This window comes from Sapajus apella, unplaced genomic scaffold, assembly GCF_009761245.1.
Source record: "Sapajus apella isolate SASKATOON/1434 unplaced genomic scaffold, GSC_monkey_1.0 scaffold119, whole genome shotgun sequence".
In the NCBI taxonomy this organism is placed as follows: domain Eukaryota; kingdom Metazoa; phylum Chordata; class Mammalia; order Primates; family Cebidae; genus Sapajus; species Sapajus apella.
In genome coordinates, this window is record NW_022437059.1 from 1,177,924 (window position 1) to 1,189,261 (window position 11,338).

The window sequence follows — 11,338 nt, forward strand, 5'->3', positions numbered from 1 at the left end:
AGGACTGGACTCTTGCAGGAGTGAATGTGAAAAGAACAGCCTGCACAGATGGGACCACAGGAGTCCCCAAGCCTGGGCAGCTGTGGAGGGTTTCATCTCAGCTCTGAGCCCTGAGGACGATCCATGGGCAGACACAGCCCTGCCTTAGAAAGCCCTCTGTCTTGCTGGGTGTGGTGGCTCACAGCCCTAATCCCAGCACTTGGGGAGGCTGCCACAGGAATATATAACTTGAGGCCAGGGGCTTGAGACCAGCTCTGGCAACGTAGTGAGACCCTGTCTCTACAATTTTTTTTTTCCCTCAGATAGAGTCTTGTTCTGTTGCCCAGGCTGGAGGACAATGGTGTGATCTCAGCTCACTGCAACCTCTGCCTCCTGGGTTCAAGTAATTCTCCTGCCTCAGCCTCCTGAGTAGCTAGGATTACGGGCATGTACTGCCATGCCTGGCTGATTTTTGTGTTTTTAGTAGAGATGGGGTTTCACCATCTTGGCCAGGCTGGTCTCGAACTCCTGACCTCAGGTGATCCACCTCCCAAAGTGCTGGGATTACAGGTATGAGCCACCGTGCCCGGCTAAAAAAATTTGTTTTTAAATTAGCCGGGCATGGTGGTACACACCTGTAGTCCCAACAACTTGGGAGGCTAAGACAGGAGGATCCGTGAGCCCAGGAGTTCGAGGCTGCAGTGATCTATGATTGTGCCGCTACACTCCAGCCTGGGCGACAGAGCAAGACCCTGTCTTAAAAAAAAGTCCCCAGTCTGAGACAAAAGTAAGACCTAGGGTACACACCAGAGCCCCAGAGTGTAGAGCTTTGCATGAGGACAGGAGGTTGGCTCTTTAGTGGGTCTGGGCAGAGAATGGGGAAGCAAGAGGGACAGGGGAGAGAATGGGGTCCTAATTGAGGCAAAGGGCCTAAGCCCAAGAGGCTAGAAGATGAGAGTCCTGGAGCCAGTTCCAAGGGGATTCCTGTCCTCTAAGGGCTCACACACACATCTTCCTTCTCCCAGTCCTGTCCATGGCAGAGAGGGTTGCAGAGGAAGTGAAGGGGCTGTCTCAACTGCTCCCCTCTCTGCCCCTTTCTTTCTTTCTTTTTTTTTTTTTTTTTGAGACGGAGTTTCACTCTTGTTACCCAGGCTGGAGTGCAATGGCGCGATCTCGGCTCACTGCAACCTCCACCTCCTGGGTTCAGGCAATTCTCCTGCCTCAGCCTCCTGAGTAGCTGGGATTACAGGCACGCACCACCATGCCCAGCTAATGTTTTGTATTTTTAGTAGAGATGGGGTTTCACCATGTTGACCAGGATGGTCTCGATCTCTTGACCTCGTGATCCACCCGCCTCGGCCTCCCAAAGTGCTGGCATTACAGGCTTGAGCCACCATGCCCGGCCTGCCCCTCTTTCTTTATGTCTTAGGTGGTGCAGCCACCCCTATGTCCCTGGCTGCCTACTCAACCGTCCCAGCCAGAGAAGGAATACTTTGCAGAGGTCTGAGGCCCTGGCCTTGGTGTCTGTCAGCCCTCAAGCCCCTCCACCTTCACTGCAATGGCAGTTCAACCACTTGCTTTCCACAGTATGAAAGAGAGAGAGTCAGAGACAGAGACAGAGGGAGCCTGGAGGACTTGAATCCCTGTAGGGGGAGGCAGTTGGTGATGATTTATTAGCCAGACAAGAATCAACAAACAAGTTCTAACATCTGTTCTCACCAAACCATTCCTCAGACAACAGCAGCATTGGACCAAGGCCCAGACCCAAAGGCTCAGAGGGCCAAGGAAATTAGACTCCAGGAGGAGAAACCAGGACAGCGGGAGCCAGCAGGGCCCTCCTTGCACACTTCCTTGCTGTCTTAGAGGATCACCAAGCACTGAGCCACTGGATTCTTGGGCTCTCAGGAGGGAGCAGACTCCACATTTGCTTCTCTGACCTCCAGGCTTCTTTGGAGGGGGTCAGGCTAGACCTGTCAGGAGGACAGAGTTAAGCTGGGATCCAGAGGAGGGGACCCAGCACCCAGGCCTCCGTGTAGCAGAACTCTGGAAAGCAGCCAGGCTTCCTATTTGAGAAAATCTCTGATGTTTCCTGTGGACTGGAGTTTGTGGATGTGTGGTAAGGAGCAGAGCACTAAACAGGGAATCAGGAAGCCTGGATTCCAGTCCTTGACCTTGGCCAAATCACTGTCCCTCTCAGGCTGTTTCCTTTCCGCATAGTGAGGGGGTTGGACTTGATCAGTGAGGGCAAATGTAACGCTGCTCATCCTCCCGCCCCTACCCGTGGCAGACATCACTAATCAATCATGTGCTTTTTTCTGCTGAGTTCAGATATGACCTTAGCATCCTTTCCAATGCAGCACTCTAGGCAGCCACAACCAATGGATTGGAGTTGGCATGCAAGATGACACCTCTTTGCCATCCTTGCAATAGATGAAGGCTGAGGTCCTTTCCAGCTTTGATCACCTATGGTTTGTTCCATCCACATTTCCTGAGAAGGGTGCCAGGTGTGTGTGAAGGCCTATGGACCTGATGCTCCCAAGTTATCCTCCCCAAGCTCAGACTTACCGCCTACTGAGGAGGCCTGAGAGGGAGCCATGCCTGTCCTCTGTCCTGAAGCACCTGTCTAGAAAGATTGTGAGGGAGGGTGTGTCTCCAGTTGGGTGGGGGCTGGTGAGGCAGGGGAGGGCCTTGCCCAATCACAGAGATCTCAGAACGCAGCTGGGAGCCACCTGTATTCTGCAGAGAGAAGGACAGTCCAAGGTCACACCTTCTACCCTCTGCCTCCTAGGTGTACCTACAGTCTCAACACATAACAGACTTTGGCTTCCAGAGAGGGTGCCTAAACTCCTCTTATTCATTCATTCATTCATTCAACAAACGTCTCCTGAGCACCTGCTCTGTGCCAAGCTCTGGGCTGGGTGCTTTGGAAACAGATGAGTAAGTCTCAGCTCCTGCCTTCAGGGAGCTCACATTTTAAGCTGGGGAAGGGACAGAGAGAAGGAGATGGGAAGAGATGGGTGTGTCAGGTCATCAGTGGCATGGCAGGTGTCTGGAAAGCACAGGGGTTGGCCTCTGTGGCCTCCGAGAAGGGAAAGCTGGTCCTGAAGCTTTGATGATTAGAAAGTTGCCAGGCAATGAGAGGATGAGCTTGCGGGAAGTTGTTACAGGCAGAGATACTGGTGGGTGCAAATCCCAGGAGGCTTGAAACTACTTGGTGAGTTTAGAGAGATGTGAATCGTTCTAGGAGAATGGGAGCAGCTGGTGGTAAGGTTTTGGAGGTGGGATCCCCTCATCCAAGTCTAGAGTGCATCATGGGCCAGGCAGCTGCTTCAGCAAGACCATCCTGGCTTCTTTGATGCAGAGTGGATCAGAAGTGGCAAGAATGGTGGTTAGGAAACCAGTTAAGAAGCTTTTTCAAGCTGGGCACGGTGGCTCACGCCTGTAATCCCAGCACTTTGGGAGGCCGAGGCGGGTGGATCATGAGGTCAAGAGATCGAGACCATCCTGGTCAGCACGGTGAAACCCCGTCTCTACTAAAAATACAAAAAATTAGCTGGGCATGGTGGCGCGTGCCTGTAATCCCAACTACTCAGGGGGTTGAGGCAGGAGAATTGCCTGAGCCCAGGAGGCAGAGGTTGCAGTGAGCCGAGATCGCGCCATTGCACTCCAGTCTGGGTAACGAGAGTGAAACTCCATCTCAAAAAAAAAAAAGCTTTTTCTTGGGGCCAGGTGCAGTGGCTCACGCTGGTAATCCTAGCACTTTGGGAGACCGAGGTGGGTGGATCATGAGGTCGGGAGTTCAAGACCAGTCTGGCCAATATGGTGAAACTCTGTCTCTCCAAAAATACAAAAATTAGCCGAGCATGGTGGTGGGCATACACAGAAGGAGCCACTCGGAAGCCTGAGGCACTTGAACCTGGGAGGCGGAGGTTGAAGTGAGCCAAGATTGCATCACTGCACTCCAGCCTGAGTGACAAAGCAAGACTCCATAAAAAAAGGAAGCTCTTGGGAGCCGGGTGAGGTGGCTCGAGCCTGTAAATCTCAGGTGAGGCGGTAGGATCCCTTGCACCCAGGAGTTCAAGTTTGCAGTGAGCTGTGATTGTGCCACTGCACTCCAGCCTGGGTGACAAAGCCAGACCCCAATGATGGGGGCTAGAACTGGGGAAAGGAAAAATATACTTAGGAAGAGACCCAGCAGGAAAGAGTGGCTTCTGTGGGGAGCGAAGAGGGAGCAGTGCTGAGGGAGCCCTGGGATTCTGGCTTGGACAGCTGGGTGGCTGGAGAGTTATCAGTCAGGATAGGGAACATGGGAAGGAGCCATTCGGAGGGCAAGGGTGAGAGCAGTGTTGGCTGTGTTGAGTCTGAGGGACCGTGGAATGCTGGGGGAACTGACCAGAAGCTTGGAGAGAAGTTTGGATGGACACATGGACAGGGACGTCAGCTCCAGGACAGCAGGCGTCGGCAGGGGTGTGGGTGAGCACCAGCAGGCTCAGGCTGAGGGGGAGCCTGAGGAAGGGTCTGAGGAGGGAGGCTGGGGAAGGGCTTCGGGAGAGCCGCAGAGGTTGAGGGAGAGGGTGGGATGGCTGCTGGGGCTAACCCATGCCATGAGATACTGACTTGAAGGGTAGGCAAGAAGACTTAGGGGTGGAGAGAAGGAAGAGGGAGATGGGGGTACACAGAAGCAGGCTGGGAGAGCACAGTCCCCCTCCTGGGAGCTCACTGAGATGATATAAGGGACCCCAAGTGCTCTTTTTCTCCAGGACAGCAGGACTGCGAAGGCCAAGGGAGAGGGCCAGAGAGGCATGGGGTGGGGTCAGCCCCAGGTGCGTCTGAAGAGGTTTAAGGACAAGATGGATGCAGATCAAAAAAGTCTCGATGGGGGAGGCTGAGGGGAACCCTGCCCGGGGCCTCTATTTTCTCTGTGACGTAGGAGGGCATGGGGGCTTGACAAAGGTGAGATCTGAGTGACTCTGGGGAGAAGAGGGGGGCGGCTGGCAGCTGGATCATTCTGTCCTTCCCACATCACCTCACACCTCTGTCCTTCACCCTGATCTGGGCATCCACTTCCAACACCTTCTTCCCCTTCCCCGATCTACCTGCAGGGGACCTTCTTGCACCCACCTTTCCTGGCACACCCATTACCTGGCCTCCTGGGACAGGCCTGGACCGGCTTTTCCGTAGGACAGGGTGCCCGAGGGTGGTGGGCAGGCCCTCATCTTCCACCTCCACGTAGATGTTCCTGGGGGCTTCCCCGGGGCTGCCCCGGCCCATGGCGTAGAAGGCTATGGGTTCATCAGGCTCGTTGTAGATAGGGTTGGGGGGCCTGGGGGGTGAGGCCGGGCAGCGGCGTGGAGCAGGGCTTGTGTAGAGTTCTGTGGGCAGCTGAGGTTTCGCAGGGATGGGAGGCTTGGGCCTGAGTGTCTGGGAGGGCTAGGAGAGGTGAGGCCAGGAAAGAGGGGAGCCAGGGAGGCAGGGTTAACACCCCAGAGGGGTTAAAGCCCTAGCCTAACTCCCAGCTGAGCCTCCACCTGCTACGCCCCTCCTCCTCCCTGCTGCCTGCACCCCCTCGCAGGCCTCTCCTCCTCTTCCCTCAGCCCCTTCAGCCCAATACCTCTTTCTCCTCGACCCCCTCTTTCTGCATCGGGACTGGGGCATGCCCCTGCTTGATGATTGGGCTGTACTGGGGGTTTGGGTCCTGGCTTTTGCTTTCAGAGTCTGATTCTTCGGTCCTCAGGGAAAGTCCTGAAGGCTCAGGAGTCTGCTGGGAAAGGAGGAGGTCTGAGGGACTTGGCGGGGCATTGGGGAGGGGGAGGTGATCAGGAGAACAAAATCATCAGGTCTAAGTGAAGGATGGGGGGTGGGATGGGCACAGAACTTTGGACTGGGCTGGGTTTTCCGGATGAGGAAGAGGGAACGGAGATGGTGAGGAGACCCTGGGTTGGGTGGAGGCAGTGCTGAACTCTGGTCACAGGCCATATCTAGCGTTAAACTTTTTCTTTTTTAAGATAGAGTCTTACTCTGTTGTCCAGGCTGAAGTGCAGTCTCAGCTCACTGCAGCCTTGACCTCCTGGGCTCAAGCCATCCTCTCGCCTCAGCCTCCCAAGTAGCTGGGACTACAGACATGTGCTGCCACACCGGCTAATTGTATTTTCATTTTTATAGAGATGAGGTCTCATTATGTTGCCCAGGCTTGGTCTTGAACTCTTGGGCTCAAGCGATCCTCCCACTGCAGCCTTCCGTTGTAGGATTACGGGCGTGAACCACCACACTGGCTGCATTAAACTTAATTGCATCTGGAACACAGGGCCAGGCCAGATTCCATTTGCGCCTGTGGTTGTGAAAATGCAACAGGACTTTACATGTCTTTTTTTTTTTTTTTCCTCTATTTCCTAGCTATCCTCTACACTGTAGGCCTTACACGTCTTTAGCTGAAAAATTATTGGCATGAGGACCAATCTCTATGACAGCTGTGTTTGTGTTTATTTCTGCACTGCTGGTTAATTTATGGAGTTATAAACGAATTTTTTTTTTTGAGACCAAGTCTCACTCTGTCGTCTAGGTTGGAGTGCAGTGTCGTGATCTCGGCTCACTGCAACCTCTGCCTCCCAGGTCCAAGCGATTCTTCTGCCTCAGCCTCCCAAGTAGCTGGGATTACCGGGGCCCGCCACAACACCCAGCTAATTTTTGTATTTTTCAGTAGAGACAGGGTTTCTCCATGTTGGTCAGGCTGGTCTTGAACTCCTGACCTCAGGTGATCCACTGGCCTCGGCCTCCCAAAGTGCTGGGATTACAGGCATGAGCCACCGTGCCCAGCCATAAGCTAAAATTTTTAAGACCACCTCAGGAGAGAGGATCCCCATGTGGGATGGTTCCATCTCACAGAGGGTGTGCTTTTAGCTCAGCGTTCGTTAGCCCTTGGTCCATGAATGCCGTCCCGATGCCCACTGCCACTGTAGGCTAAGGTCACAGGGCTTTTCTCGCGCTCCTGCTATCCACCAAGTGCACGTCTCCATCGGGAGGTGTTCTTTAGGTGTACTGTGGAATCCAAAGAATTCTTTTCCCTGCCCTAACCCCCTCCTCTCTCAGTATGTCCTTCCTGAATAAAAAGTGACATCTCCACCGGGCTGCCAAAATAGCACCTTAGGAGTCAGCCTCGATGGCTCCACCTCCCTCCCGACATGAACTCATATACAAGTCCTGCTCCTTCCACTGTCTGTTGTTCACATCTGCGTACTTTTCTCCATGCACATGGCCAGCACCTTAGTTCAGGCTCCTAACTCCTCTCCTTGCATCGTCTTGTCCTTCCAACCCACTCAGTTTTGTTCCTTGATGTTTTTCCAGTGCCCAGAAGGTTGCCTGGCACAGAGTGGCCCCTCAGCACTGCCTGAACTTGTGCACCACTGCCTGCTAGGCTAAAGGGCACCCTGGGTTTCCTCTTGAATCACACTCTCCACACTGGATTTCTATTACTTGTCCATTTTTGCTGCTAGAAAGTAAGCTTTGTGAGTTTGAGACTCACCTGTCTGTCTTGTTCATGGGTCTATTCCCAGGGCCTGCCAGCACTTGGAAGGGCCTAAGTACTTTGTAAATATCTCTTACATTAATAAAAAAAAAAAAAAAAAATGACTAGGCTGGGCGCTGTGGCTCACGCCTGTAATCCCAGCTACTCGGGAGGCTGAGGCAGGAGAATCACTTGAACCCAGGAGGCGGAGGTTGCAGGGAGCAGCGATCATGGCCCTGCACTCAAGCCTGCGCAACAGAGAGAGACTCTGTCTCAAACAAAACAAAACAAAACACACACAAAACCCCAAATGACTGTGTGTGCCCCTGGTTTCTCCTTGCCCATCTGTCTCCGTGTGGCTGGGCTGGCCTCTCAAGGACGGCCCCCCCCCACCAGCATTCACGTTTCTCGAAGGGCCTCCCCCGAAGATGAAGGTGCTCGCGTAAGGGAGGCCTGGCCGGTGGTGGTTCGGGATGAGAAAGTGCCTAGTGCCGCGTCCTGCGCCTGGGCTCTGGGTGGGAGGGGCGCTGGCCTGAGACCCGGGCTCTAGGGTCAGGGTCTGGGGCGCGTACCTGGCGGGCAAGGGGCTCGGTGAGCGTCTCCCCGTAGGGGCTGAGCGGGTGCGCCGTGTAGTGCCGCAGCAGGTCCTGCAGCCGCGCGTGGGCGCTGTCCTCGCCCAGCACCACGTGGCGCCCGTCCCCGAGCTGGGCCAGCAGGAAGTGGCGGCAGCAAGTCCGGCTCCTGGAGGGCGCCGTTAGGGATCAGACTGTCTCCCTCTCCTCGGCCTGGGCCACCACCTCAGCAGCCCGGGGACTGAGCGGAGAGCCCCGCTCCTCCCGGGATCAGCCCCAGGCCCCGCCCCTCCGACGAGCCTGATCCCCGCTGGGCGACCTCGCCCCTCACCTGTAAGTCAGCACGAAGGTCACCGCGCTCTCGCTGAACCGCACCAAATAGCATCCCTGAGGCTTGGGTTCCAGCAGCCTCTCTGCCTCCCTGTGGGTGACAGAGAGAGGGGGCTGAACCCTGCTCTGACACTTCCAGCCTCGCCTCCGTCTCCCCGGCTCTCACGAGGAACCCCTACCCGCAAGCGAGCATTCTGGAGCGGCTAGAGGAGGGCTAGGGTTGAGATGGGGAGAGAGAACATGTGGGCGCTGCTCTCCCGCTGCAGGGACTGGGCGTGGACAGGGGCCAGGGGTCCCATTCAGGAGACCCCCGCATCCTCCTCTAGCCTCATCCTGGAAGGGCGGCCTGCAGGGCCTGCTACTGCAGCAACAGGGATGGGATAGTAGTTGGACTTGCAGATTTCAGAAGTCAAAGCTGAACTGAGGAGGGTCATAGGAGAGAAGTGAGGCTGAGAAATGGGGGAGGGAGGATCTGCAAGGGTGGAAGAAGAGAGGCCTGGGAGGTAAAGATGGAGTAAGTCTGGAGAGAGAGAAAGAGCTGGAAAATACCAGCATTCAAGGCCTAGGGACAGGAGGATAATGGAGCCTAGAGAGGGGAAACTGAGGCACAGAGCGGGCTGGATTGGAGCCTCTCCAATGATCTCCCCTGGAGAAATGCCTCAGTGAAAGGTCTGGGAACCTCTGGGAGTGGCAGCCTGCAGTGGGTGCATCCATCTACTCCACACTAGTGGGAGTGGGAGGCTTCATCTATTCGTGGCAGGTGGCAGGACCCAGACCCGGGACTTGCCCTGCCCCTGTCTGGGCTGATTTCCTCCTCCGTGACTCACCTCCGGGTGATGAAGCCATGGAACCAGGTAGGGGCTGCCCCGTGCTGCAGGAGACAGTGGGCCTGGGTCTTCTGGAACCAAGCCCGGATCTCGGCCTGCAGGGACAGGCTTCCTTTCCCAGGCACCTCCTCTGCCCTCTCAGCATTCTCTCGGATGGAGGCAGCCTCTGGGGCCTGGGGAGATGCCTGGATGGGAGAAGATTCAAGGAGAGGGAAGCAGCATGATGAGCGGGCTTTCTCCTGACTTCCAGCCACCTGCCATCTTCTCTTCCTCATACCCAGCCTTTCCTGCCTATTTTAGGGTCCAATTGCTCAGAAAGTCCTTCCTAAAGTCTAACATAAAACCCTTTGTCAGCTCCAGCTGTTGTGGCTTCCAGAGATTCTCCTCTGCCATCTGGGGCCTGAGTTCTTTTAATCCAGCAGCAGTGAGCTGTCATGCTGAGGTCTAGGAGGGGCGGGAAAGGCAGCATGGCCTTCCAGATGGACAGAGTCATTCCTTGGCCTCCAGGATGCAGGGACATGATGCAAGAAGTCACCCAAGAGGCCAGAGTGATTGAGGGGCTTATTCCACAATATGAGGGACCAAGCTAATTCGCAGGGAAAGTTCTTGACGGAGCAGGAGAGAAGGGCTGAGATGGGAACATGGAATGCACTGGGCACATGAAGGCCTCTGACACAGAGTGCCAATGGCTGCTTCTGGGACTCCATGCGCTGGACCCTGGTCACCTGCGGACTCAGCCTGAGCTGACGGAGGGCCTAGGAGCATCGAGGGGGTGAGTGGGAAACTCAGTGCATGAAGGAGGTACTCGCCATTTTCATTCTCTCCCTCTGTGCCCCAGGTTGTTGGCAGACCTGGATCATTCCTGCCTTCTCTCGGGTGGCCTTTGTCCATCTGCAAGTCCTTACCCATGGGAGGACGGGAGAGAAGAGGGCCCTGCACCCCTCTGCCGCCCCAGGTTTCCACTCACCGCGGTGTAGCCCAGGCCCTGGTAGCTCCTGCGGGTCATGTCCGTGGGCTTGAAGGTGCTGAAGGTTGGGACGGGGACTTCGTGACTCCCTGTGAGTGCAAAGAGGGCTGCTGGGGTTTCTCAGAGACGGACTGTGTGTATCTCAGCCTGACCACCTGTCCCCCAAGGCTCCGGGGACCTGGAGGGCTGGGACAGTCTTAAAGACAGGAAAAACGCAGGAGGGCAGCAGGGGAGTTTCTCAGGCATGAGGATAAGGAGCCAAGGTGGCATGGAGTTGGGGTTGGGGGGTGGGGGCTGATGCTGCCAGAGGAAGCTGTCAGGGACACCAGGTGCCTAGAAGGAAAGCCTGGGAACCAGGCTGGCCTTTGGATGGTCAGGGAGGCAGATCGCTTCAGGGCAGGCCCCTCTTCTGGTCCAGGGTCTTTGCCTCCTCCTCCCTTCATCCTCCTGCTCCCTCCTCCCTCCTCTCTGAGAAGCACTCAACAAACCCTGTCACCTTTATCCTCAGGGATGAGTGAGCACGGAGTCCCAGGCAGGGCTGTGGTGCTGAAGGGCCTTGCCAGCTCTGGTTTAGGGTGGGGCCCCTCATCCCTGAAGTGGGAGCTCCGGCCCTGGAGACAGGGCAGGGGGGTGGGGGTCTTGGTGCCCCCTCCCACCCATATCCTCCAACTTCACACTTACCTCGGGGACATGTCTGGGCCAGGGGGAGCTCCATGGGGGCAGCCTGACAAGGGACCCCAGAGCAGGGAATGTGTATGTGCTCCGGAAAGGGGTGCACACTCAGCAACTCATCATCTCTCCCCGAGCCCTGGCCCCGGGGGCAGGAAATGTCGCCTTACCCACAGCCTTCGTTCTGGCAGAGGACCCACGTCATGGAAAGCCTTAAGACAATGGTCCCACCCCCGGAAGCTGTGCAGCTGTAGGTAGCGGTGGTGTAGCGGTGGGGGTATCTGTGTCACTCTGTGTTTAGGTGTTAGGAAGTCCTCACTGCTATCTGACCTCCATCCCTCCAGATTCTTTCTCGGCTCCCTCATCACAAACTAGAACTTCCCTTTCTCTCTCTCTCTCTCCCCCCCATACTGTTTCTCTCTCATCTCTCTTGGCTTATATTTCTTTCTCTCTGGAAAATCTCCCCCTCTGCCTCTTGGCCTGTTCTGTAGTG

The 11,338-nt window shown here is 55.8% G+C and overlaps 1 protein-coding gene across 2 annotated transcripts; it reads right to left on the bottom strand.

Moving 5' to 3' along the window:
- Positions 1-1,610: 1,610 nt before the first annotated feature.
- On the bottom strand, positions 1,611-11,031 carry SH2D2A (SH2 domain containing 2A). Of its 2 annotated transcripts, none has more exons than XM_032260680.1 (9): positions 10,858-11,031; positions 10,177-10,265; positions 9,210-9,394; positions 8,384-8,473; positions 8,053-8,221; positions 5,591-5,737; positions 5,122-5,409; positions 2,545-2,715; positions 1,611-1,949 (listed from the first exon to the last, which is right to left on the bottom strand). In XM_032260680.1, the coding sequence occupies exons 1-8, from the start codon at positions 10,889-10,891 to the stop codon at positions 2,548-2,550; spliced, it is 1,170 nt and encodes a 389-aa protein (XP_032116571.1). In that variant the 5' UTR covers positions 10,892-11,031; the 3' UTR covers positions 1,611-1,949; positions 2,545-2,547. The 2 variants fall into 2 exon arrangements, with proteins under 2 accessions (XP_032116571.1, XP_032116572.1); XM_032260681.1 differs by having other exon boundaries at positions 10,177-10,233; positions 10,856-11,021.
- Between the last annotated feature and the right edge of the window lie 307 nt (positions 11,032-11,338).

Excerpts from the sequence above, each read along its gene's own strand:
- SH2D2A (XM_032260680.1), bottom strand. The coding sequence starts at position 10,891 with ATGGAGCTCCCCCTGGCCCAGACATGTCCCCGAG. Across the intron at positions 9,395-10,176 it reads AGGGCCTGGGCTACACCGCG|GCATCTCCCCAGGCCCCAGA; the intron begins GTGAGTGGAAAC and ends TCTCCCATCCAG. Across the intron at positions 8,474-9,209 it reads CATGGCTTCATCACCCGGAG|GGAGGCAGAGAGGCTGCTGG; the intron begins GTGAGTCACGGA and ends TGTCACCCACAG.